The sequence below is a fragment of the Rhinoderma darwinii genome, chromosome 12 (genome assembly GCF_050947455.1).
Source record: "Rhinoderma darwinii isolate aRhiDar2 chromosome 12, aRhiDar2.hap1, whole genome shotgun sequence".
In the NCBI taxonomy this organism is placed as follows: Eukaryota; Metazoa; Chordata; class Amphibia; order Anura; family Rhinodermatidae; genus Rhinoderma; species Rhinoderma darwinii.
Window position 1 is genome coordinate 48,348,985 of NC_134698.1, and position 27,276 is coordinate 48,376,260.

At 43.4% G+C, this 27,276-nt stretch overlaps 1 protein-coding gene across 1 annotated transcript in view; it reads left to right on the plus strand.

Annotated features, from left to right (window-relative positions):
- Positions 1–17,341, plus strand: part of CDIN1 (CDAN1 interacting nuclease 1) — a 412,283-nt gene extending 394,942 nt beyond the window's left edge. The window contains exon 13 of the mRNA XM_075844823.1: positions 17,001–17,341. Coding sequence (XP_075700938.1) covers positions 17,001–17,007 — 7 coding nt within the window. The 3' untranslated portion in view covers positions 17,008–17,341. The remainder of the gene's footprint in view (positions 1–17,000) is intronic.
- The last annotated feature ends 9,935 nt before the right edge of the window (positions 17,342–27,276 follow it).

Consider the following 27,276-nt stretch of genomic DNA (forward strand, 5'->3'; position numbering starts at 1 on the left):
ATTTTATATTGCTTTTTTAGGTTTTAGAACTTTTTGCACAATAAAATTACTTTTTTGTAAAGAGAATGTATTTATTCTGTCGCCATGTTATGAGAATCATAACTTTTCTCGTTTTCCGTTGGCGGAGCTGTATGAGGGCTTGTTTTTTGCAAGACGAGCTGTAGATTTTATTGGTACCATCTTTGGACAAATGCGACTTTTTTGATCACTTTTTACCCTCATTTTTGGAAGGCAAGCTGACCAAAAAACAGCAATTCTGGCATTGTTTTTTTTATGGTGTTCACCGTGTGGGATAAATATCATAATATTTTTATAGTTCAGGCCGATACGGATGCGTCAATACTAATTATGTATAGTTTATTATTGTTTTTTCTAATAAAGGACTTGATAAAGCAAAGAGGGGGATTTTTTAATTTTATTACTTGAAACGTTTATAATGTTTTATAACATTTTTCTTTCACTTTTCTTTTCCTTTTTTTTTTTTTTATTCCCACTAGGGGATTTAAAGGGAGTCTGTCACCAGAATGTCCATATTAAACTAGTAACCGGGTATTGTAGAGGACACTAACCTGTTAGTTTATTTTAATTTTCTGCTTACTGCCTCCTTTGTAGCGAAATTCGTTTTATCATGTTTATGCTAATGAGCATTAAGGTGCAATGAGGGAGTTACCATTGCACCCAAATGCTCTTATGTTGCTCCCCAGTTCAACCCCCCTCCCTTCTTACATTGATTGACAGGGGCCAGGCAGCATAATCAGCGCATTCATACCTGGCAGACAGATCATACTGCGCATGCAGGGACGCTCGCGCGTTACAGATAGTACGGGGCCAGGCATGAACGCGCTGATTACGCTGCCTGGCCCCTGTCATTCAATGTAAGAAGGGAGGGAGGGGGGTTGAACTGGGGTGCGACGTAAGATCATTTAGGTGCAATGGTAATGCCCTCATTGCACCTAAATGCTCATTAGCATAAACGTAAAACGTATTTCTCTACAAAGGAGGCAGTAAGCATAAAATGAATTAAATGCTAGAAACAGGTTAGTCTCCTCTACAATACTGTTACTAGTTTAACTTGGACATTCGGGTGACAGACTCCCTTTAAGGGTCCAACTGTCTGATTGCTATTCTAATACATTGCACTAGCTATGTAGTTCAATGCATTAGTACTGTCAGTCTTACACTGACAGCAAGCCTATTAGGCCCTGCCTCCGGGCAGGGCCTAATAGGCTTCTGCTCTTGGCAGACCAGTAGGCCATTGTTCGGCCTCTAGTTGCCAGAGCAGCCATCGGCAACACGGCTCAAACCCCTAACTTCTGAGTCCGTGCCATCTATTTATCGTAAGTATACAGAAGTTTGCGGCGAGCACTAGCTTGAAGTATACTTACAAAAAATGTCTGGAAGGGGTTAAAGGTTAGCATACCCCCTAGGGCATGTAACATCTACAAGTAAATACATACCTTTCAATACATTTGGTTTAATCTATGACAATTCTACAAGGAAATCACAATAGATTAAAAATAGTCTCACACCTCACAGATTTGCATATACATAAATTATTACCCCCCCCCCCCCCCCCGCAAAAAACAACAACTTGCAATGTACTTTTCTGGATTTTGGTACACAATCATGGGGGCAGATTTACGAAGACTGGGATTTCTGTTTTAGCTATCCGCTCAGCTTGAGTAAAATGCGACATTTATTAAGAGGCGCACGCCTCTTCGTAAATCTGTTGCATTTATCCGCCAGCCATAAGGCTCATCGACTGTGATTGTGCGCCATCCATCCCCAGCGCACCGGACATAAATTAAAAAATTAGTATTCTCCCACAGCATGCAGCAGCTCATACAACGCCCTGATGACGAGCAGCATCAGGCGCTTATATACAACGCCGCCCGCTGAGAGGACTCGGAAGGGCGGTGAGGTGAGCATAATTTTTATTTATTTTTATTTAATTGTCCGAAGAAGTTTTGGGGGGTAGTCTGATTGGGGAGAGGGGGGGTTCTAGGGCTTGGCATGGGCCTCTAAATTCCTACGACCAACAGAGTGAAATATATTCTAGCTGGGAATTGGGGTTGATTTCCACTGTAATTTACGCCAGTTTTCTGGCGTAAATTCGAACAAATTTTTTGGGCTGCTGTGAACCCGCCCAATTTTGCGAAACCTCGCCCCATTTTGCAAAGTGTCAAGGGCTGTAGAAAAAGGCCATTTTGCAACTTTTCTATGCCTGAAAACAGTCTTGAAAGGTTAAAATATGGTTAGACTTTTGACTGACTGCCACCATAGTCTATTTCATACCAGTAATGTGGCATCCTCCTAGTATTACTCCTGTCAATCTCACAGCTCCTCTGTCTGTAATATGACTAGTTTTGATGTGTCATCGCTGGTTCTTTGGTAAAATCTTTGTGCTGCACTTTCCCTGCAGGATCTGGCTGACACTCCTGCTCTTATAAGACAGTAACATTTTCTTACTTCACCAAAAGTCATAGTCTCTGATTTCTCCCTGCAGCTCAGGGGGCTGACATTCAGCTTTAGGATGATGTGTGTTGCAGATTCAATGTGATCATGCTGTTCTACAGCGGACAGCTCAGCAAGAATAATAACTTATGTTAATTATGTGCCATGGTATAATATGGGAAGGCCAGTCCGAGGACCACCTGTCTCAGTACGGCTACAGCTGTTTGTTAACTAGTTTTAACCCCATCATTATCTCAGAGACTTGTATTGCATTGCACTGCCCTATTAATGGTTTGGATTACACAACCTGTGAATTGACAAATGACTACATGGATTACATTTATTTATAGGTAGGTTATTACTTTATTAGCCTATTACACTATTGCCATTTGAATTACTGTATTATAAATTCCCCCTGTAACATTTACTTTACATTTTCATATGCCACCAACATACAAAATGGAATATACAGTAATTGGTTGGATTACGGAATTGTATTATTATATATCATCATTGACTTGTATTGTTTCCCATGACAATTGGTCATATCATTGGCTTTCATTAAATTGCATTGGGCTTGTGCACACGGGCATACAACTACTCCACCCAACCTCTGGGCTCTACAAGGCTGTAATACAGCATCCATTGCAGTCTATGGGGCTACATTGTAGCTCTTTAATGCCTCTGAATTCATACAGGGTCTGTTTCTGTCGGACTCCTTATGAATCCAACAAAAAAAATTGTTCATTCGCGATTTGCATATAGAAAAAGAAGAGACCGTGCGTACTGAATAGATTGCAAATGTGGTAACTAAAGGCCCTTTTACACTGGCCGATAATCGGCCGGTGCAGCGAGCGCCGATCAACGAGACATCGTTGATCGACACTCGTTTACTCCTGTCATGGAGTTATGGATGGAGACGAGCGGTTGTTACTCCGATCACTCGTCCCCATTCGTTATTATTATGTCGGCAGTGCATCTCCGTGTTTACACAGGAAGATGTGCTGCCGACAACGATAATATTTTACTTTTTTAAAACGATACGACCAGAAGATGATCGAGCGATTGCTCGTGTATCTGCTTATCGCTTCCCTGTTTACACAGGGCAATTATCGGCAACGAGCGTTATACAAATCGGCCAGTGTAAAACCCTCTTTAGTAAAGTTCTCCGTATGATTGAACTGATAAACATGCAGTAGTAGAGAAAGGAAGGGCCAGCGAATGTTCAGCAACTTCACTCACTTAAAGATTATCGATCAGCACTACACTTCACATGTGGACCCAGTTCACATCAGGTGTAACATCAGAGCAAAAAAGATATTGTGGAAAAGTACGGTTAGAAACCATCTCCAGCTTTTTACAGCACTGGATAGAGAATCTACTGGGCTACAAGCAGCATGAACTTGGTGATCCAAGTTAATGCAGATTACAGTGGTAGCAAATTGAGAATTTTCAGTTACGTATTTATTGGGGAAAGTTGAGGAATGACAAGCCTATTGAACAATGAGATGTGTTGTATAATTGTAAGTACACTATAAATCATTATATTATTATTTTATTTGTAATGGGTTTTTTTCAATTGGTCTTTATCAACCATGCAAGAAGGGTATAACACTGGCAGCCAACATTTGCCGCTAACCGGATTCAACTAGCGACCACCAGCATCAATTACCTTCATGCCCCCCTTAGGGTGCGCGCGTGCCCTGGTGATCTCATGAAGTGCCAGCGTGCACACCATTATAATCTTTCCTAGCCTATCCCTGTGCACCCTGTCCTACTTAAATCTGTCCTGCCCTCCTTCCTGTGCCTGAGCGTTGTTGTGTCTACCCATGATCATTATTGCAAATGGCCCCTTAGTTGTATCCTGTGTTCCCGTATCCTGTATCCCTTATTGAGTAATTGTGTTTGTTCCTGAGCAAAGTCTAGTGTTGGAGTCCAGTTCATCCCCTGTGCCATGTTTCATCTGCCACTCCACGTGTCATCTGCCACGCCACGTGTCCTCTGCTACGCCACGTGTCTACTGCCATGCCAAGCGTCATCTGTGCCGAGTCTCATCTGTGCTGAGTGTCATCTGTTCCAAGTGTCATCACACCAAGCGTCTACCACACTTCCTACCCAGGTACTTTTATCCTAGAGACTTCAATTGACAATTGTTTGGCCAGCTGCTACTTCGCTATGGTGGAGCAGCCTAGTGGGGCCACATAACACACAGCCGTGACAAAGGCACCCAGAAGGGACAACCCCAGTTACTAATGCATACAAGTTTACCACATCTTCAGAGTTCAGAATCATCTAAGAAAAAAGGGCCATCAGTATGATAGACTTGGGAGAAGAAAAAAGGAGTTGGTAGGAGGTGCAGTCTTTAGCTAAGAAAAAAAAAAGGACCATGTCTGCCTGAAAATAATTTTACGTTTTACACGTAGAACTAATCTACATACAAAATGTAATTTTGTGAATACATTGCATTAATTGTTCATCATTTATAGAGGTGCTCACAGTGGCAGATTAAGTAGACTATAGGCCCTGGGCTGTTACCCAAACTTGGACCCCCCTTCCGCACCGCCGTGCCGTAACTATTTTTAACACTACCTTTTTGGGCAAGCATTAACAAATGGGTGTTACGATTCTCCTTGTCACAGAGCTGTGTCCCTACATACTGACAGTATCACACTGTGCTGGGACACATCCTCTTGACAAGGGGAATTGTCTATCAGTCTTGAACTGCAAAAATACTTTTTGTGAAATACAAGGATTTCCTATAATAAACATGTCAGGAGAGGTGACCGATTCTCTATAAATCTAGTGACTCACAGGTGACTATTTCTCAGATTCTAGTAGTTTTTTTTCCTCTTTTTTTTCTCCATCCAGTCCAGAGCTCATGACGACTTCTCCCGGCCATATATATATATATATATATATATATATATATATATATATATATATATATGCAAAAAAATGGAGCTTCCAAAAAATAGCGCTGCTAACATCCAATAGAGGACAATCCAGTAGTTCAAAACAAGACTACATTTATTAGAACAAACATAAAACGGACTACGCGTTTCTACGCCGAACCGGCGTCTTCATCAGGTATATATATATATATATGTATATATATATATATATATATATATATGGCCGGGAGAAGTCGTCATGAGCTCTCGACCGGATGGAGAAAAAAAACTACTAGAATCTGAGAAATAGTCACCTGTGAGTCACTAGATTTATAGAGAATCGGTCACCTCTCCTGACATGTTTATTATAGGAAATCCTTGTATTTCACAAAAAGTATTTTTGCAGTTCAAGACTCAGATACAAATGAATATGGCTGCCGGTAGCACCGGGGCCCCCTCCGGTGCTAGCGATACCACCAGGCATGAGGGGGCCCGTGCGGTTTGGGCGGCCATGGTTCGGGCGGCCACGGCCCGAACCGCCCTAATGATGATCCGCCACTAACGGTGCTCAGTATATACACGATCAGCCATACCATTAAAACCAGGGGTGGGATTCAAATTTTTATCAACAGGTTCCCTTTTTTTCGGACGAAGACATGCGGGGGGGGGGGGGGGGGGGATGGGTTCACAGTGTTTTGCGGTGTATCGTGCCTTTGAAAATGATTCTAATAATAAAATAAAACAATTATGATATTCCAAATGCCCCCTACATTAAAGTGGACTCTAAGTAAAGAAATTCCCTGTCCAGAATGTTTTAGTGTGGATTGCCACACTATTTGTATAATTACATAGGCGAACAGACCTACCCACACATTATATTAAACTCACCCATTACATATAGGCCTATATGCGCACATTCAATATCCTAAGCGTGCTCAGCCCATTTAGTTAGGCTGTGCACATGAGAAGGGTGGAGGACAGTGCGGTGTGTGCAGCAAGACGCGACAACTGTCCCGGCTAATGCACAGATACGGTGCCGGGAGCAAGCTCAGTACATATATACAGCACCGGAACAAAGCTCAGTACATATATACAGCACCAGAACAAAGCTCAGTAAAAATATACAGCACTAGAACCAAGCTCAGTACATAAGTACGACACCAGAACCAAGCTCAGTACATAAATACAGCACCAGAACCAAGTTCAGTACATAAATACAACACTAGAACCAAGTTCAGTACATAAATACAACTACAGAACCAAGTTCAGTACATAAATACAACACCAGAACAAAGCTCAGTACATATATACAACACCAGAACAAAGCTCAGTGTAGCGTCCAAGGCTGCGGGCCGTCGGGTTCAGTCAACAATCCCAACGCCCGCAGCCATGGATCTGTGAGCGCTGGTCCCCATCTCCTTCCTAGGAGATGCCAGCGCTCACTAACGGTCCACTGTGTCCAGTAGTATGCGCGCGCAAGCTCGTGTCCGCTCTTAAAGGGCCAGCGCGCGCACATGAAAATCATCATCATCATCAACCCACATGATTTCCTGGTCTATAGGAAGGCCCCAGCCCTTCTGACCTTGCCTGAGCGTTGTTAGTTTATCCCAAGTCTGTCTTGCAAATGGTGCCTTAGTGTTTCCCGTTCCAATTGTTACCCGTGCCCTGTTACCTGTTCCTGTATCTCGTGCTGTGTCCTTGTTCCTGTGCCTACTAGCGTTGGAGTCGTGTCCTACTGCACCTGCTGTCGTTTGCCACGACCAGTGTCTTCTGCTACGTCCAGTGTCTTCTGCTACGTCCAGTGTCTTCTGCCACGTCCAGTGTCTTCTGCCACGTCTTGTACTGTCCGCCCCGTCTGGCGCAACCTGCTGCACCGACCTCCATCTGTGTTGAAGCCACAGCCACTGTCTGGACTAGTTCAGGTACCCGAGTGTTACGAACTGCTGTAGACTTTCGTATAGACTGATACCTGGTCAGCTGCCTCTCCGCTATGGCGGAGCGGCCTAGTGGGTCCACATACCCTGTGACCGTGACACTCAGTACATAAATACAGCACCAGAACAAAGCTCAGTACATATATACAGCACCAGAACTAAGCTCAGTACATATATACAACACCAGAACCAAGCTCAGTACATATATAGCCCCAGAACACAGCTCAGTACATATATACAGCCCCAGAACCAAGCTCGGTACATATATATATGTTTTGAGCATGGTTGTTCTAATATATATGTACTGAGCTTTATTCTGGTGCTTTATATATGTACTGAGCTTTGTTCTGGTGCTGTATATATGTACTGAGCTCGGTTCTGGGGCTGTATGTATGTACTGAGCTTAGTTCTGGAGTTGTATATATGTTCTGAGCTTGGTTCTGGTGTTGTATATATGTACTGAGCTTAGTTCTGGTGCTGTATTTATATGCAGAGCTTAGTTCTGGAGTTGTATATATGTTTGAGCTTCTCTTTGGTGCTGTATATATGTATTGAGCTTGGTTGTTATGGTGAATTTAACTCCAGAACCAAGCTCAGTACATATATACAACTCAGGAACTAAGCTCAGTACATACATACAGCCCCACATAAAACTACAGCTCCCAGTATAGCCAGAACGATGGTAAGGATATGCTGGGAGTTGCTGTTTCACAAAAAAGAATGATACACACATCATCTCGCTGCAGATCATACAGTGACTACAGTACTGATCAGTCACAGGGAGATTAAACATTTACATTTAGTGACTCACCGGTGATGACTTCTCAGATTCTAGTCGTTCTCTTTACTTTTTCATCTGGTCTAGAATTCCATGATGCCTCCTGGCCATGACCCATTTCTGCGGAAATGGGTAAATTTGCTGCTCAGAAGTCTTTGGAAGCTCACTTTTTCAACATTTCTGCACCTATAAACGAAGAATAGATTCTTATGGTACCACACTCTATGCCCCCAAATATAATAGTATCATACACTGTGTCCCCGAATATAATAGCGCTACACACTGTGCCCCTGAATATAATAGTAACATACACTGTGCCCCTGAATAAAATTGTCAAACTCTGTAAAGTAATGCACCACACACATTGCCCCCTGTAGATAGTGCCCCTCATAGAGCCCTCTTTACATAGTGCTCCCAGTAGAGCCCTCCGTAGATAGAGCTCCCAGTAGAGCCCTCTATAGATAGATCTACCCATAGAGCCCTCTCTAGGTAGTAGCGTTCCCTGTAGATAGTGCCCCCTGTAGCGTTCCCTGCAGACAGGGCCCGCTGTAGCATTCCTTGTAGATAGTGCCCCCTGTGGCATTCACTGTAGCGTTCCCTGTATAGCGCCCCCCTGTAGCGTTCCCTGTATAGTGCCCCCTGTAGATAGGCTCCCCTGTGGCGTTCCCTGTGGATAGAGCCCCCTGTGGCGTTCCCTGTAGATAGAGCCCCCTGTGGCGTTCCCTGTAGATAGAGCCCCCTGTCGCGTTCCCTGTAGATAGAGCCCCCTTTGGCATTCCCTTTAGATAGAGCCCCCTATGGTGTTTCCTGTAGATAGAGCCCCTTGTGGCATACCCTGTAGATAGAGCCCCCTGTGGCATTCCCTGTAGATAGAGCCCCCTGTGCCCCTGTGGTGGTCCCTGTAGATAGGGCCCCATGTGGCATTCCCTGTAGATTGGGCCCCCTGTGGCATTTCCTGTAGATAGAGCCCCATGTGGCGTTCCCTGTAGATAGAGCCACTGGTGGTGTTCCCTGTAGATAGAGCCCCCTGTGGCGTTCCCAGTAGATAGAGGCCCATGTGCCCCTGTGTTCCCTGTAGATAGGGCCCCATGTGGCGTTCCCTGTAGTTGGGGCCAAATCTACAGGGAATGCCACATGGGGCCCTATCTACAGGGAACACCACATGGGGCCATATGTGACGTTACCCTGTAGATAGGGCCCCCTGTGGCATTCCCTGTAGATAAGGGCCCACTGAGTCATTCCCTGTAGATAAGGGCCGCTATATAGTCCCCTGTAGTTAGTGTTTCCTATATAGTCCCATGTAGTTAGTGTTCCCTATATAGTCCCATGTAGTTACTGTCCCCTATACAGTCCCCTGTAGTTACTATCCCCTATATCGTCCCCTGTAGTTACTGTTCCCTATAGTCCCCTGTAGTTACTGTCCCCTATTTAGTCCCCTGTAGTTACTGTCCCCTATATAGTCTTTTGTAATTCTTGTTCCCTGTATAGCCCCCTATATAGTGCCCACAGTAGAAGGAAAAAATAAATTTTCTTACCTGTCCTGTTGCCGCGCCATCCTCCAGCGACGTCAGTCCTCCATCGGAATGATGAAACGGCACGATGACGTCATCGCTAAAGCGTCGTATTGCCTCTCCAGGGCAGCGCTAGTCAACTCAATTGTATCCGCGTCCTAAGGACATGGATACAATTGAATGCAGGGGACCGGACCGATTCCTACTTCCCGCTTCACCCGGTTCTGAGAACCGGCTGTCATTTTAACAATCGGTTCGGGAGAATCGGGGTGAACTGGCCGGATCCCACCCCTGATTAAAACCACTGATCTGGTTTAAATGTTAAAAGGGGGGGGGGGGGGATATAGTAGCCAGCAAGTGAACAGTGAGTTCTTGAAGTTGATGAGTGGGAAACAGCACAAATGGGTATAAGTAAGGATCTGAGAAATTTTGACAAGGGCCAAATTGTGATGGCTAGACAACTGTCTCAGACCTCTAAAATGGTAAGTCTTGTGGGGTGTTCTTGGTATGCAGTGGTTAGTAAATACCAAAAGTGGTGCAAGGAAAGACAACCAGTAAACTGGAAACAGGGTCATGGATGCCCAAGGCTCATTGATGCGCATAGGGTGTGAAGGCTAGCCTGTCTGGTCCGATCCAACAGAAGAGCTACTATAGCAAAAATTGCAAGTTAATGCTGACTATGATAGAAAGTTGTTGGGACACACAGTGCATTGCAGAATGGTCAGAGTGCCCATGCGGACTTCTGTCTACTGCCAAAGTTCCTGTAATGAGCACATGAGTATAAGAAATGGACCATCGAGCAATGTAAGAAGGTGGTTTGATCTGATTAATCACATTTTCTTTTATATCATGTGGGTGGCAAAATGAGTGTATGTTGCTTACCTGGGAAAGAGATGCATTTTGGGAAGAAAACAAGCTGGTGGAGACAGAGTGATGCCCTGGCCAATGTTCTGCTGGGAAACCTTGGGTCCTGGCATTCATGTCAATGTTACTATGACACATATCACCTACCTAAACAGCCTTGTTTAGTCTTTTAGGCCCAAAAACAGAATTGTATTACCATGCTGCTCATCGTAGCACATCGATATAATACAGATACGGCTGCTGGAACAGATCGTTCCAATATGTCTCATAGGCAGATTATTACTGGGCATCAACATAGGTTTTTGGACAACAATAAATTTACGAAAACACCTGCAACCCCAGTAATGTTACAGATGTGATATGTTAGTAATGGATGGAAATGATCCAAACACATGATTAAATGTAATTAGCTGTAATGGATGAAATGCATTGAAATCACTTTCTATTAGTAGGGGATATTTATTAGTTGGAGCTTTTTGTGGTCTGGTGTCCCTGGGGAGTGTTAGGGTTAAGATGTGTGACTGCACCTGTTGGGAGCCCCGATCCATCTCACAATGGCACATCACAGCCCAGTCAGTGTCTTGTGGAACTGTTCTTACATGGCTTTTTATTGCTGCCAGCTGCATTCTAAATAAATAGGTTGTTTGACACCCAGCGCTTCTTCCAGAGCAGCAGGAGTTTCCGACTGTAAGAAGGAATCACCATATATACTGCATTTCTGTTTCTATTTGCCGTCAATCATGAAGTTTGTCTTAAACTTTTTTTATAACAACCCCCCCTCCCCCTTTCCTCCAGACAAAAGAAAAGGCAAACAAGTTGGTTGCTTTAGGTGACCGTAACCTTTCCTTATGTCCCAAGCTTCATGTGTTCACCTTTAAGGAATATTTTTATCAACGCGGAAGTTGTTAAACTAATACATTCACTATCTAATAATCCAACTAGTGTCTAATTCATATGTGTAAGTTGTTCACGAAAATCAAGTCAAAGCAAAATGCTAGGATTTTGGATCAGCAAGTTCTCTTTTTCCACAACCCAATAAACATGGCTGCTTGGATCGGCGGAGTGTGCACGTTTATTTCAATGGAGAGAGGTAACAAGCAGCGTCTTATCTCCTGTGGGAACAAAGTGCGTGCCGATACTTCTTGCCCGTCTCTTCTACCATTGATTGTGTCTGACTTTACAGGGTAGCTGTTTGCTTGGCTCATTCCTTAACTTCCGGGCACCTCTTCATTAACTTGTTTGGGGACTGTAGCCACCCTGATTCAGACGAATATGGGTCACAGGACATGGGTGTGACCCGTACTTATCAGGCATTGATGGCATCTTCACCGGATATCCCATAAATGTTTAGAAAGAGGATAAACCTTTCAAACAGGATTTCCAATTTCCCAAAAGCCACAAACTGCTCTAAATCTGAAAGTAGCAAACTTTGTAAGGCTCTGTTCATATCAGTGTTGATGGAGCCATGACAGCTTTGACATATCCACTTTCAAATGGATCCGAATGAATCCTGACAGATCCCGTCCGTTACATGTCAGGTCTCCGTTTTTATTAACAACAAAAAAAGCACTGCAAACTTTACTATTATTGCAATCAAAACCCGAAAGAACCAGCGCCAGTGTGAACAGAGAACAAAGATATGATCTTTACCATCAATACTCATCTTGCTGACTGAGTTGAGTCTCTGATCTTCATTACAGTGTGCTCGCTTTATATGGTACCTCTTCTGTATGATCCTAATGTTACATAAGAAGCGCAGTACATTCCTACAGTCTACATGAAATGCTGATGTCTTCTCACCAGCTTCACTATGTAGCCATAGATTAGCAGCAGCTTACTGTTTATTGTGTACAGACACTTCATGCTGTTGCTTTGATCTCATAAGTGTAATATGTGCCCCCTTGTGAGCGCAAGGGCCACATGTAAGTCCTCTGAAAGGATCATATTGCCCATCCCTTTACAGAGAACATGAAAGGATATTAACACTGTTACCTCTGTGTATTTTCCCATTTAGATAAAATGCACATGGTCCCTAGGGACTGCCCTGAAAAGAGATTTCGGTTGAGAAAAAGATGACAGGGGAGACGGTACAGGGCATTCCTATGTAGTACAGGGAGTAAAAGTGACAGGGACACAGGTGCTAAATGTTTAACGTTACTTAGCTGTGATCCAGCATCAGATGTCAGATGTGCCCTGACCTCATCTTTATGTCAGTGACACATAGATACTTATTGCTATTCCAGATGACGGCCAAGCTTTCATCTTTAAGGAATATCCCAGCGATACAGCATTTACTTGTGAAGTCAATTTAAAGGCCAAAATCTACCTGTATGGTTAGAAAGTCACAGTTTCGCAAACTATGTAATGGTTTAGAGTTACATAAAATCATATTAAGTTTTACCGGAACAGACATGTTAAGAACTGAATGGTGAATACCGAAGGTGTAACCATGGCATAGCAGCTGCTATGGTTCCCAGTTGTTAAGGAGGCCACCTTCCCCTATGAAAGGAGCGTTAAATATGAGGGGCAGTGAACTGTTGCTGGCAGATGGCAGTCACCTGGCGAAGGAAGGTCAAGGATTAAAGGGTCATTATCATTTCATCTTCTCTGCATCTCCCGACTAAAGTTTGAAGCAATGGTGGAAGTTCTGGTGTGGGCATAACTAAGTGGGGCCACAATAATGTTTCTTCTGAGGCCTCATGAGTACTTAAAATATGATCTACATAGACACTGCATCAAACAACTATCAAAAATGTTTCTTAAAAAATAATTGATAAATTTTCAGCTACAAAACTAATTGAATGGAATTCTTAAAGCCTAACGCCACCTGAAATATGAGTTTTCAGGTTTAAAGGCAGTTGACTTCAATTTCCGTGCCCATTTTCACCAAGTAATATTACCAGAGTTCAGAGGTACCATTCTGTGCAGCTCTATCCTTGAGGAGCTTTTACCTGCACATGGATGGAACAAGTCAGGGGCGTAGCTAGGGGGAGGGGCAGATGGGGCATGTGCCCCGGGTGCAACATAGAGGGGGGTGCCAGGGCCGCACCATCCATGACGGCGGCTTGCTGCTTCTCTGAGGGGTCGGCGGCGCCTCTGAAACCAGCCACCGTCTCCTGCACTATAATTGTACCTGCGTCTATAAGACACAGGTCCAATTAGAAGCAATGAATGGCCGGGTACGTTCCATGCCCGGCCATTCAGCGCCTTTCTACGAGTGAAGTGGCGCGACACTTTGCGCCACTTGCGTCAGTGAAAGGGGCTGGTTGACAGGGAAAGTCATTCTGCTCTGCCAATCAGCACCTTTCATAGACGCAAGCGGCGCGATCACGTCATCGCACTGCTTGCGTCGTTCAACCCCAGGAGACCTGCGCAGAAGACAGCAGGTCTCCATTGCCACCGGATGGAACGGGATTAAGGGGAGTTTGTATAGTTTGTTTTTTTATCCTAGTAAAAAAGTGTGTGGCATTATCTACAGGGGTGTCTTTATCTACGGGGGGTGGCTTTATCTACAGGGGGGCTTTATCTATGGTGGGGGGCTTTATCTACAGGGGGCTCTATCTACAGGGGGGCTATATACTGGGGTGGGCTATATGTGGAGCACTATATACAGGGGTGGGCTAAATGTGGAATACTATATACAGGGGTGGGCTATATCTACAGGGGGGCTATATACAGGGGTGTGCTATTTGTGGAGCACTATAGGGAAGCTATCTGTTAGGCACTATATACAGGGGTGGGCTATATGTGAAGCACTATTTATAGGGGGAGATATATGTAGGGCACTATCTACAGGTGGCTCTATGGCAGGCACTATCTACAGGGGGCACAGTGTATGAGTGGGACACCGTGTTTGGTGCTATTATAATTAGAGGTGCAGTGTATGGAGCTATTATATTTAGGGGCGTAGTGTGTGGTATAATGTTTATAGGTGTAGAAATGTTTGAATAGTGAGAAGCTGAAGACATCTGAGCGGCAGACTGCAGAAATGGGCTGTGACCGGGAGAAGACATCATAGAGGTCTGGACCGGATGGAGAAAAAGAACCAGAATCTGAGACTTCACCGGTGAGTCACTTAATGTAAATGTTTATTCTGCCTCTAATCAGTAATGTAGTCACTGTATGATCTGCAACGAGATGATGGGTGGTATGATTATGATGTGATTTTTTTTTTGTGGAACAGCAACTCCCAGCATATCCTTACCATTGTTCGGGCCATGCTGGGAGCTGGAAACAATTTAGTGCAAACCTATACGACAGGGGTTGCACTAAATTGAGCTGTATTTGTGCTGGTGTTGTATGTATATATATATATATATATATATATATATATTGACCTTGATTCTGGTGCTGTATTTATGTACTGAGCTTTGTTATGGTGCTGTATATATGTAATGATCTTTGTTCTGGAGCTGTATATATGTAATGGGCTTTGTTCTGGTGCTGTATATACGTAATGAGCTTGGTTCTGGTGTTGTGGTGTTTATATGCTCGAAATAAATAAAATGTGGAAAAGAAATGACACGTCATTGATTGGTAGAGAAAACAAACATGGCGAGGGGGAAGGAGATGTCGGGAAAGAGGTTGGGGGGTTGCCAAATTGAATCTTTCCCCCCGGGTGCTGGAGAACCTAGCTACGCCTCTGAACAAGTGGTCATCAATGATGTCCAGAGCCGGGCTCCATCTGAAGGAACAGAAATTGATTATTTTTTTATGAAATTGTCAAACATTCTTTCAGGTTTCTGGTGAAGAATAATTAAGTGACAAAGTTAATATAATTGGCATACTAAATCTAGTATTTTTCGGTTACACTTTGCCTTATATGGCTAGCATAAAGGAGACAGACATTTTCATGTCTGACAATAATCTAATAAAACATAACTGGATTGTTATCAGACATGCAGGTAAATGAAGCTGTAAGGTCACCAGGTATTTTTCCCTTTTTGTATATCACTCTCAAAAATCGAACGTGCTCGACTATTTAAATGAATAATTTGAAATGTTGCAACCGTTATCCAGAAATTTGAATCAGATTATTTTACATAACGTGGTAGCCATCCATACACATGGATTATTTCAGACAATATGGGAACGTCACCTGGAATCCCATGAAATCCCCACATGTACATCCATGGTTGAAATGTCACCATATTTTTCTCTTTTCTTGTCCATACTTTTCATGTCTTTCTTTTTGTATATATTGCTTCATAGTTGTATATAATATATATTTAGTTTTGCATATCATTGTGTCTGCACTCCAATTTGGGGACCATTCACTATTTGTGAAGCACATATACTTATCAGACTCTCTATACACTACTCTTGACCTACTTGATGTCATGTTGTGTTTAAATCCCATTTCCACAACTTCTAGTGTATTCTGACATCTAGCCGAGGCTTTACATACCACAGAGACAACTCATCTCACTGCTATGGGGCCAATGGATAGAGTGTGCCCAGCCCAGGATACCTTCATCCCTTGTTTTAGTGAGAACCTGTGCAGAGATCCCCTCTCCAAAAGGCAGTACAATAAGAGTGCAGGAAATACCCAAGGGTCATAGAAAGTAGATGGGGGAAATAGTCACCAAGTCCTCCAGTCCCATGTGGTTATGGTCATGGTGACCCATTTTAAACTTTGCTACGAGGCCCCCTTTACCTTTATGGCCACACCTACATGCAGGTGACCATGACATTTTGAGCATGGACTATCCCCTGAGCAGTTGTCATTTATCCCCCTCCCCATTACACAGTACATTGCTCAGTAGGGGTTGACGGTGAGCATGGAGGGAATCACTTTCCAGTATACAAATATGATAATGTTGTGTCCACCCTGAGCCATGGTTTGATGAAATTCAGAATTAAAAAACAGTCAAAATCTATTTTTAAAAAGTTCCTCGAGTGGTTACTTTATAATATATGGTAGCATCTATTGTCATGGGAGCAGCTCTTTAAGGAAGTCATTCTTTATAGCCCACCCTTTCTAAATAATAAATTCTATTTTCTGACTTTCATGAATAGCTTCACATAGAATAGCCAGATTGTTATATCTCTACAGTCTGGCCGCCTGCCTGAGTTGTATCCATGTGTGGTGAATGCTCTCATGTTATTCATTGTGTTTTGCAATCTTAATGTGTATTGTAATATAGTAAAATATACGCTTCACCTGGTGACAGAGCATTATTGATGGATCTATTTTTGCAAATGATATCAGATGAAATTGATATTAGGAAAATAAATAAACACTGAGCAATTAAGAGTAGTAGCCTATTAGCATATAGCCTAAATTGTATAAACAGAGCTATAGTATAAAAATAAACAATTGAACATTTGAGAATCCATATGAACATCACTGTGATCCATATGTATGACGAGACGCGCTGTGCTGTTTGCATAAAACGCCACCATTCTGGCTGATGATCAGCTTGACAGCATAGAGCTGCGGTGTGACTGCAGAAGGGGGGGAGCTCCGCTGCTAATCTCTCCACTGTGACCTGGAGTAACTTGCAATCTGGGATATTTTTATTTTTAACCAATGTTTCCTTTTTTTTTTTTTTCTTCTAATATGCAGACGCTGAGCTAGAAGCTGCCAGACAGATGGAAAGAAAAGAAGAATAAGATTTATTTCAAAATTTCTGCCGACCTTCCTAAGCAGTGACTGCTCCTTTAGTACTGGGATCCGGGTAAACACTTCTATTATTTCCCTAGCTGACATTTTGCCAGTAACTGTGATGAGCCACAGAGATAATGGACAGTAAAATGTAATCTTACCACAAGCAAAGAAAGGCACATGCACAGCAACTTGGCAACAAAATTGTTACGTATCATTTACATAATGAGAAACACCCTATCGAGCATGTTACATTTGCCGAACTGTCGCCAATGATGCTAATGAAAGTTAAAGAAGCACTCCAGGTAACAGTCATACACTGTGTTATGTCTCGTATAGGGTATATAGCGTATATATGTCTCGGAATTTGCTATTAAAATTTTGTTTTTTCCATGCACCTCCTGTGTGAAGTTTCTGCCACTAGGTGTCTCCCTTCCTGTAATCTGCTGTCCATCCCCTGTGTCAAGCATTGGCCGACACTGGTTACAGAGCAGAATTGGCTACAGAAGGTGGGGGTGCGTTTCTTCAATGACTGGCTATAACTTTCTATAAAGAAGGGAGGGTGGAGCAGGAGGAGGGAGAGAGAGCGAGTGTGAATCAGCATTACATGCTGCATATAAGTCTATGGAGGGGGAAGGAGTGAGCAGGTGGAGGAAGTAGGAGCAGAGAGAGACACACAGACCTGATGGTAAGATTTCTATGTCACCCCAGTGGTGGATTCTCAGCTACGCTGGTCTGTACTGCTGTATAATCGCCTCCATGTTGCTGCAGCTTATATATATATATATATATATATATATGTGTGTGTGTGTGTGTGTGTGTGTGTGTGTGTGTGTGTGTGTGTGTGTGTGTGTGTGTGTGTGTGTGTGTGTGTGTGTGTGTGTGTGTGTGTGTGTGTGTGTGTGATATATTGTATATAGAGATAGGAGATCAGGATTCTCGTCGTCTTTGTGTGCAGTATATAGAAGACATGATAGCCATTAGGCTCCGCCCACTAGTCTTGAGACAACTGAGAATTAGAGAGAGCCTGCAGAGGGGAAAACTGCCAAATATTGCCACATACAAGTCATATACTGGCCAGAAATAGTGTTATTCCTCATGTACACACATATGACAGCTTATTCTAAAAGGTCACCTGAAGAGTTAGTCATACTTTAAAAGTAGTTCTTTATAACAGTCTGTACCACATTGGTCCTGTTGGGACCGAGCCTTGTTATTATATCAGAACTTGCAGCAATTTGTGAGTCTTCTAATTGACCAATCCTACCATGTTTTGGCTAGTGTTTCATAGGGGTGGGAATAAGGCAGTGCAAATAAGTCTTGTTTGGTGACTACTGTAAGAGGGGCACTGAGGGTAGATTTTTGCCTACCAACCAGAGCCAAAGATGCCTAAGCTCTACCCCTTTTTGTCAAAATAATTGACCACATGATCTTGTATCAGGAGGGAGAAGAAAGAGGGAAAAAACGATATAATACATAATTTTGTACTATTTAGATTTCAATTTCAACATAACAGGATTAAAGAGGGTGATGCCATGGTTGCTGGTACCTGAGTGGGGTTATCCTTTATTTGCACATGAAACGTCTAAAGGTCAGAATGTTCATTAATGTATTGCTTGCTATTCAAATGTTGTCAGTAATAGGTGGGGCTGTGATAACCTCTTTTTTTTTTTTAATGAAAACAAGCACTTTCCTAAAGCTGGCTGTACACATAAGATAACTTGACAGCTATCTCCCCCAACATCTCTGTAAACAGAAGCGATCATTCCTATGAACCTTCGTTTCTGATCACTGCCCAGCGTAAACATGCCCAGTGATAAAACGACAAACATAAAAATGATTGTTTGTTGTTAATCGCATCTCTTGTATGAACATAAGAATTGTTTGTCGGCACCACATCCAGATCTGCTGCCAACAATAATGTAAAGTGTATGAGAGGGGTTTAGAACGAACGTTCCTTACAAACCCCTTCACGATCATGGCTATATGAAAATGAAAATAAATAAGCGCCAACCGACTTCCTATATCGTCGATCGGCTCCCGATACGGGAAGTTTATCTGCCCGTGTAAAATGAATGTTACTCAGTAGGGGAGAGGGAGACAAGCCACTGCAGCTTATCTCTCAGCAGAACAAAGATTCGGCATGTTGAAATCTAACATCCCAATTCTAGTGTCCCCTCCCGATATCTGCTGTCGGTATGCCCTTATACACATTATATTGTTAGACATTACTGAATGGCCTCTGTGTTAGAGCCACCATCTAGTAATGCTTTGGACCTTCAGAACCGCAGCAATTTGTTATTGTGTTAATTCCACTAGTTGTTTGAATTGTTTTGCAGGAATATTGGCCCATGCGGACAGGATAGCTTCTCTAAAGTGTCCTTCCGCCATAGGGTAAACAGCTGCCATGAAGGGAAGAACCTGGTTGGCTACAATGCTTAGGTAAGCCTTACGGGTCAAAGGACCCAGGGTATGCCAAGAAAAAACACCATTACTCTACCTCCACCAGCCTGAACTGTTCACACCTGACAGGAAGGGTTCATCGATTCATGCTGCTTGTGCCAAATTCTGAACCCCCCCATTAGCATGGTGCAACATAAATTTGGATGCATCTGACCAGGAGATGTTTTTCCACTGCTCAGTGGTCCAATTATTTACACTCTTTTGCCCACTGTAGTCTCGCCTTTCTGTTTCCCTTAGACAGCAATGGCACTCGGACTGGTCGTCTGCTCTAATAGCCCACCTGTGCTAAGGAACAACGAGTTGTGCATTTAGAAACGTTAGTTGGAGCACCAGCATTGTTTTCAGCTGCAACTTTCTTGACTGTGCACCGCCTGTTCGTCAGAACGATTCCAGACATCCTCATTGACCTTTTTCGTCGACGAGTTGTTAACGTCCACAGGATCCCCTTTTGACTAGTCTAGCACCGATGACCAAAAGTCGCTCAGAACTCTTGATTTTCCCATTCTAATGTTGATTCACGCTGAAACTGATCCACGGAAAACCTGCTCCAATGATGAAAGGGCATGTGTCTCTAATAAAGTGGCGATTCAGTCAGGGGCGTAACTAGGAAAGACTGTGCCCCATAGCAAACTCTTGACTGGGGCCCCACCCGGGTGCCACAAGCAGCCCCCCTTATAAATAGTGCCCCCTGTAGAATGTGCCATACAGCCCCCCTGTAGACATTGCTCTACAGCCCCACCTATAGACAGTGTCACACCCCACTTGTAGATAGGGCCCCCACCTCCCCTTGTAGATAGTGCCTACATCCCTAGAACCAAGCTTATTACATATATACAGCACCAAAACCAATCTCATACATATATACAGCACCAGAACAAAGCTCAGTACTTACATACAGCATCAGAACCAAGATCAGTACATATATACAACACCAGAACAAATACAGCTCAATTTAGTGAAACCCCTGCTGTATAGGTTTGTATGGCGTAAAACTACAACTCCCAGCATGGCCCGAACAATGGTGAGGATATGCTGGGAGTTGCTGTTTCACAAAAAAAATCATACCACCCACATCTCGCTGCAGATCATACAGTGACTACAGTACTGATTAGAGGCAGAATAAACATTTACATTAAGTGAATCACCGGTGACATCTCAGATTCTAGTTATTTTCTTCTCCCTCCGGTCCAGACATCTATCATGGATTTCTACCAGCCATGACCCATTTCTGCAGTTTTCCACTCAGATGTCTTCAGCTTCTCACTTTTAAAACATTTCTGCACCTAAAATTCTCAACACCTCTAAATATAATAAAGCGCCATATACTGCACCTCTAACTATAATAGCGCCATACACTGTGTCCCTGATTATTATAGTACCATGCACTGTGTCCCACACACACACCGTGCCCCCTGTAGATAGTGCCCCCATAGCCCCATGTAGATAGTGCCCTACATAGAAGCCCCTGTATATAGTGTCCCACATACATGCCCCTGTATTGCAAGGCAATAGTGCTAACCACTATAGATAGTGCTCTACATATAACCCACCCCTGTATAGTGTCTCACATATAGCTCCCCCTGTATATAGTGCCCCACATATAGACCCCCTGTAAATAGTGCCCCAAATCCCCACATATAGACCCTCCTGTAGATAGTGACCCACATATAGACCCCCTGTATATAGTGGCCCAGATCCCCACATATAGACCCCCCTGTACATAGTGGCCCACATATAGACCCCCCTGTATATAGTGCCACACATCCCCACATATAGGGCCATTCGATGGCAATGCAGACCTGCTCTCTTCTGAGCAGGTCTGCTGGAGCAGCACAATGCGTCGTTCAATGACGCTGAATGGCGGGGCAGAATTTCCCCGTCAATCAGCCCCTTTCAAGCATGTCATCACGCCACTAGCATCATTGAAAGGCGCTGATTGGTGGAGCCCCATAGTAGCGAGGGCATTATAGTAGCGGCGCTACCGCTGTACAGTGGCGGATTATCATTAGGGCGGTTCGGGCGGCCGCCCAGGACCCAAGGCTCCCGGGGGGGCCCATGACCGGCCGAACCGCACATGATCACACGGTGGCATCATGCACGGTGGCATCACTAGCATCGGAGGGGGCCCCGGTGCTATCCGCAACCACATTCATTTGTATCTGAGTCCTCAGGACTTAGATACAAATGAATACTATAGGATGCAGGTCACATTCGGCTTGCAGCCTATAAGGCGCTGGGAAGACTCCCTGCGCAGGCCGGCGTGATGAGGTACTGCATCACACCGGTCTGCGCATGCGTCTAGTCCGGAGGATTCACACGCGTCCAGCTGGAGCGGCCGCCACGGGGTAAGGTAAGTAAACGTTATATATTTTTTTTAGGTGGGGACTATCGCTGTGTATATATTCAAGGAGGGGGGAATTGCTCCGTTACACTATATACATGGGGGAGTGCTGGGTGGCCCTATATACAAGGGGGAGGGTAGCATTGTGTGGGCCTGTATACAAAGGGGGGGAGTGCTCTGTAACACTATATACAAGGGGGGTGCTATGTGGCCCTATATGCAAGGGGGGAGCGCTGTGTGGCACTATATACAAGGGGGAGCGCTGTGTAGCACTATATACAAGGGGGAGCGTTGTGTGGCACTATATACAAGAAGAGGGGAAGCGCTGAGTACACTATATACAAGGGGGAACGCTATGTGGCCCTATATGCAAGGGGGAGCGCTGTGTGGCCCTATATATAAAGGGGGAGCGCTGTGTGGCCCTATATACAAAGGGAGAGCGCTGTGTGACACTATATACAAAGGGGGAGCGCTGTGTGACACTATATACAAAAGGGGAGGGCTGTGTAGCACTATATACAAGGGGGAGGGATGTGTAGCGCTATCCACAGTGGTATGTGTGTGGCGCTCTTTATAGGGGGGCTTTTTGGCGCAATTTACAAGAGGGCGAAGGCTGTGTGGCGCTCTCTACAGGGGGGCTGTATGGCACTATCTATAGGGGGCTGTGTGTAACGCTCTCTACGGGGGAGATGTGTGATATCTACAGGGGGCTGTGTGTGGAGCTATCTATGGGTGTGTGTAATATCTACAGGGGTTGTGTGTGGCACTATGTACAGGGGGCTGTGGGTGGCACTATGTACAGGGGGCTGTGTGTATGTGGTGTTTTACAGTGTGTGGTATTATTATATTCAGACGCACAGAGTTTGGTGCTATTATATTTAGGGGCACATTATGTGGCACCATGATAACTTTATTTTAGTTTATAGATGTGGAAATGTTGGAAAAGTGAGGAGCCGAAGACATCTGAGTGGCAAATTCTGCAGAAGTGAGTCATGGCCAGGAGAAGTCGTCATGAGCTCTGGACCGGATGGAGAAGAAAAGAGGAAAAGAAAACTACTAGAATCTGAGACGTTGTCACCTGTGAGTCACTAGATTTAAAGAGAATCTGTCACCTCTCCTGACATGTTTATTATAGGAAATCCTTGTATTTCACAAAAAGTCTTTCTGCAGTCCAGGACTGATAGAAAATTCCCCTTGTCAGGAGGATGTGTCCCAGCACAGTGTGATACTGTCAGTATGTAGGGACACAGCCCTGTGACAAAGGGATTGGTAACATCCATTTGTTAATGCTTGCCCAAAAAGGTAGTGTTAAAAATATTTACGGCGCGGCAGGGCGGCGGTGCAGAAGGGGGGCCCACCACGGTAGTTACGCCACTGGATTCAGTGTATATGAGCAACTTTAGTTTTGCCTAGTTTTAAAGATATTCTTTATTTGTTAAAGTGACAACAATATATACTATACTTATATAATTATACTTACCTGAATTTTCTGTATATACCATACAGCCAGCTTATTTTCCCCTTCAGTATATGTTATACTCTGTATTTTATTCCAATATTTTACATTGATTGTTCACAAGTGAAGTAATAAATATACTTTGATTATATACTTTGCCTAGAAGCACCTTTTGTCTTGTAAGTTATGTAGTTGTATATTGGTCCATGGCTACAGTCTAAGGCCCCATGCACATGACCGTAATTTTGATTTGTAATTGCGGATCAAAGTGCTGATCGATTAATTTCTATGGCCCACGGACACCTTCCCCTATATTTAAAGGTAAGTGTCCGGGCTGTAGAAATGTTCCGCAAAAAATAGGACATGTCCTATTTTTTTATTTTGCGGACCGTGCTCATATACTTTATAATGGGAGCACGGCCCACAAATGCGCGTGACAGTCCGCGGCCATCAGTGCCTGTTCTTACGGGCCGTGCACACGCTTACAGCCGTGTGCATGAGGCCTAATATTTTGTAGCGCCTCTTCTCTTATATAGGGATCTGATGACAAAAGTTGTCGTATCTCGTCAATGACTGAAGAATTGTTAGAAATTAACAGTGGGGAAGACGGGTGGGAAAAAAGTCTCTCTGACCTTTTAGTTAAATGATTTCACCCACATATTAACAGGATACTATCAAAGGTCAACTTGCAAATATCTTGACAACATATTTCTATTCACCCTATAGATGTAAACGTTATCTGGAATATACGTACTTATCAGGAAAAACATAAGAAATTTCTAGTGTCACATTACTACTCTATATAAAGAGTATACACAATTCTGTAGTTTGAGGCTGGGTTCACACGAGCACATTAACGTCCGTAATGGACGGACGTATTTCGGCCGGAAGTCCCGGACCGAACTCAGTGCAGGGAGCCGGGCTCCTAGCATCATAGTTATGTACGATGCTAGGAGTCCCTGCCTCTCTGCAGGACAACTGTCCCGTACTGAAAACATGATTACAGTACGGGACAGTTGTCCTGCAGAGAGGCAGGGACTCCTAGCATCGTACATAACTATGATGCTAGGAGCCCGGCTCCCTGCACTGAGTTCGGTCCGGGACTTCCGGCCGAAATACGTCCGTCCATTACGGACGTTAATGTGCTCGTGTGAACCCAGCCTTAAACATACATAATATATTCTAGCTGTAATGAGTGTTTATTACTTATGTATTACACTGCCAATTTGAAGTTTCTGATGATGTTTACTCTTCTATAAACTTCTACAATACTCAAGATACACCTTCTAAGGCCCCATGCACACGACCGTAAAAATTGTCCGTAATTGCGGACCGTAATATGGTCCGCAATTACGGACCCATTCAGTTCTATTGGCGACGGAAACCTTTCCGTATCGCTACGGATGTGTGTCCTGGCCGTAGAAATGTTCTGAAAATTATGGAACATGTCGGTTCTTTTGCATTTTACGGGCCGTGTTCGCATACTTTGAAAATGCGGGCGGCCGGCCGTGCCTGCAATCGCATGGGGCCTAAGTGTGTAAAAAATAAAACTTATTCAAGAGTTCAAAACTCATGGAGATTCAAATCGCCGTTTCCCATTCTATTCAACAACAGATTATCTAAATATATAGCAGTCTGTAATCTGCACCCCATTTACAGACTGCTGACTGCCACAATTCTGTATTTAGTTGAGAAATGTATATTTAGTGGCCAGCATTTACTTGTTTGGTTTACAGGTAAAGGGAGCATTTTCATAAATTACATTATATCAATGAAATGCTATGTAGGTTCATAGATAAGGACAGTGTTCTGGCTGTATAGGGCTTTTATAAAAACATTATAAATAAGTAATGCTGTAAATATTCACCTTGTGGAAATAAAATAAAAAAACAAATATAAGCAAATTAGGACAGATACATAAAATGAGAAAGCAATATAAGAGAAGAACATTTGATTTGCCGACACTAAGAAGAAATATGATCTACTTATAAAGCAATAAGGCAGCAAAGGTGGAAACCAGAACAGTAATGGCTTTAAGTTAAAAAAAAAACGTAAACCAAAACCTGTGGCCCCTTCAAAACAATTGATTTGCGGGGGTGCCGGGAGTCGGACTCGGACCGATCACATATTGATGGCCTATCCTGATGATAGGCCATCAATTTTCTGGGACTGGACAGCTTCTTTAAGGCTTGGAAAAAAACTCAGCCAATTATTGTTAATCTATTCAATTCAATTTGATATCTTTACAAAACTGTATTAGATTGGTGGAATTGGTCTTGTGATATATTCTTCTTGCTAAATTAGAAGTTGGAGTTTTTTTGTGTTTCGTTTTTTTACCTGCTTCCGGATTAACACAGCATTTGAAGGAATTGTAAGAGCTGCTGTCTCCTTTTCATTCATAATATGTAGTATGTAACTCCCAATGACTCATGGGAACATTTCTGTCCCTAGAGGCCCAATAAGGAATTACAGAAGCTGAACAGTTGTGGCTTATGTCCCAGCGAAATATCTGCACAAAGCAGAAGATTTATCAAAACTAGTTCATTAGAAAAGTGGAGCACTTGCCTATAGCAACCATCTCATCTTACAAATGTTAACTGGCATCTGATTGGTGGCTTTGGGCAACTGCTCAACTTTTCCCTTGTACTCGTTTTGCTGCATCTCCCTCTTTCTCCAGGTAGTAGGTGATATATTCCCTCATTGTATTGGATGAATCTATTCCCTGCAGTCCATTCTCCTAGTTGCAGATTTACTTATAATAATTTTTTTTTAAAAGTTTTAGAAGTGCTCCCTTCTGTGTTCAGTTACTTTCTGGATGATTCTGCGGCTCTTGTACGGATTTGTTTTTGTTAAATGAAGGTATTTCCAATCACACTTGTGATAAAAGCTGTTACTCGCAGTTGTCTCTAAATTGGTGGCATGTTTTTCTCATCTGCAAATGAGTTCTCTTTCCTCGGATTATACTGAATGTGTTATATTCACGCAAGCGGAACCAGGAATTAAGGTGATAAACACATACAAAGAGAAAAAACAGACTGAACAACAGACTCTTTAGACATCAGAGGTAGCATCCCCGGGCTCAGCAGCTGTTGTAGAACTACAAGTCGCACTATGGCCTGCCAAGCAGAGTCTCCTATGGCCCGATTGGACTTGTTGTCCTGCAGACTTAGAGAGTCACACATTGCTTTATTTTATGCCATGCAGAAAAACTTGTCAGATCACTACATCATGTTCCATACCCAGGCGTGTGTTCTTCTATGACTAAATACTGTTATCAATGATGATTACGTCACCGCGTGCGAACACAATGATGACCGTAAGACTCAATGGTAGTTACTAAATTCTATACAAAGTGGATTTCACGCATTTCAAAAGAGGTGAATAAACTATTTATGATGCATTTTGGGGTGTCCGGATTCTAACTACCATAAATTGGCCACATTTTTAACATCTGTATTGAGGGTCTAACTCCCGGACCCTCTGAATTTAGATCACCAAAGATAACTATAATAATCTAATTTTGATTCAGTAGAAACACAGGGGTTGGTAATATGAATGGACGTTCATGGGTTCCGTCTGACCTTTCCGTCAGGGGAACCCATGAACAGAGTCCAAACTAAAACAAACAGAAACCATAGGTTTCTGTTTGCATCACTATTGATTTCAATGGTGACGGATCCGGTGCAAAATGTTTCCGTTTGTCCCCATTGTGTAAGGGTTCCGTCGTTTTGACTGAATGAATAGCGCAGTCGACTACAGTATAGATCCCGTCAAAATGACAGAACCCTGATGATGTACTGGTGATGCAAACGGAAACCTATGGTTTCTGTTTGTTTCAGTTTTGGACTCTGTTCTTGGTTTCCCCTGACGGAAAGCTGGTGAAGTCATTCATTCTGTGGAATAATCGGTGTCAATTTTGGCCCTTAATTAAGGTAGCAGGGTGGCAAATGTTGTACATGTTGTTATAGTGCATTTCC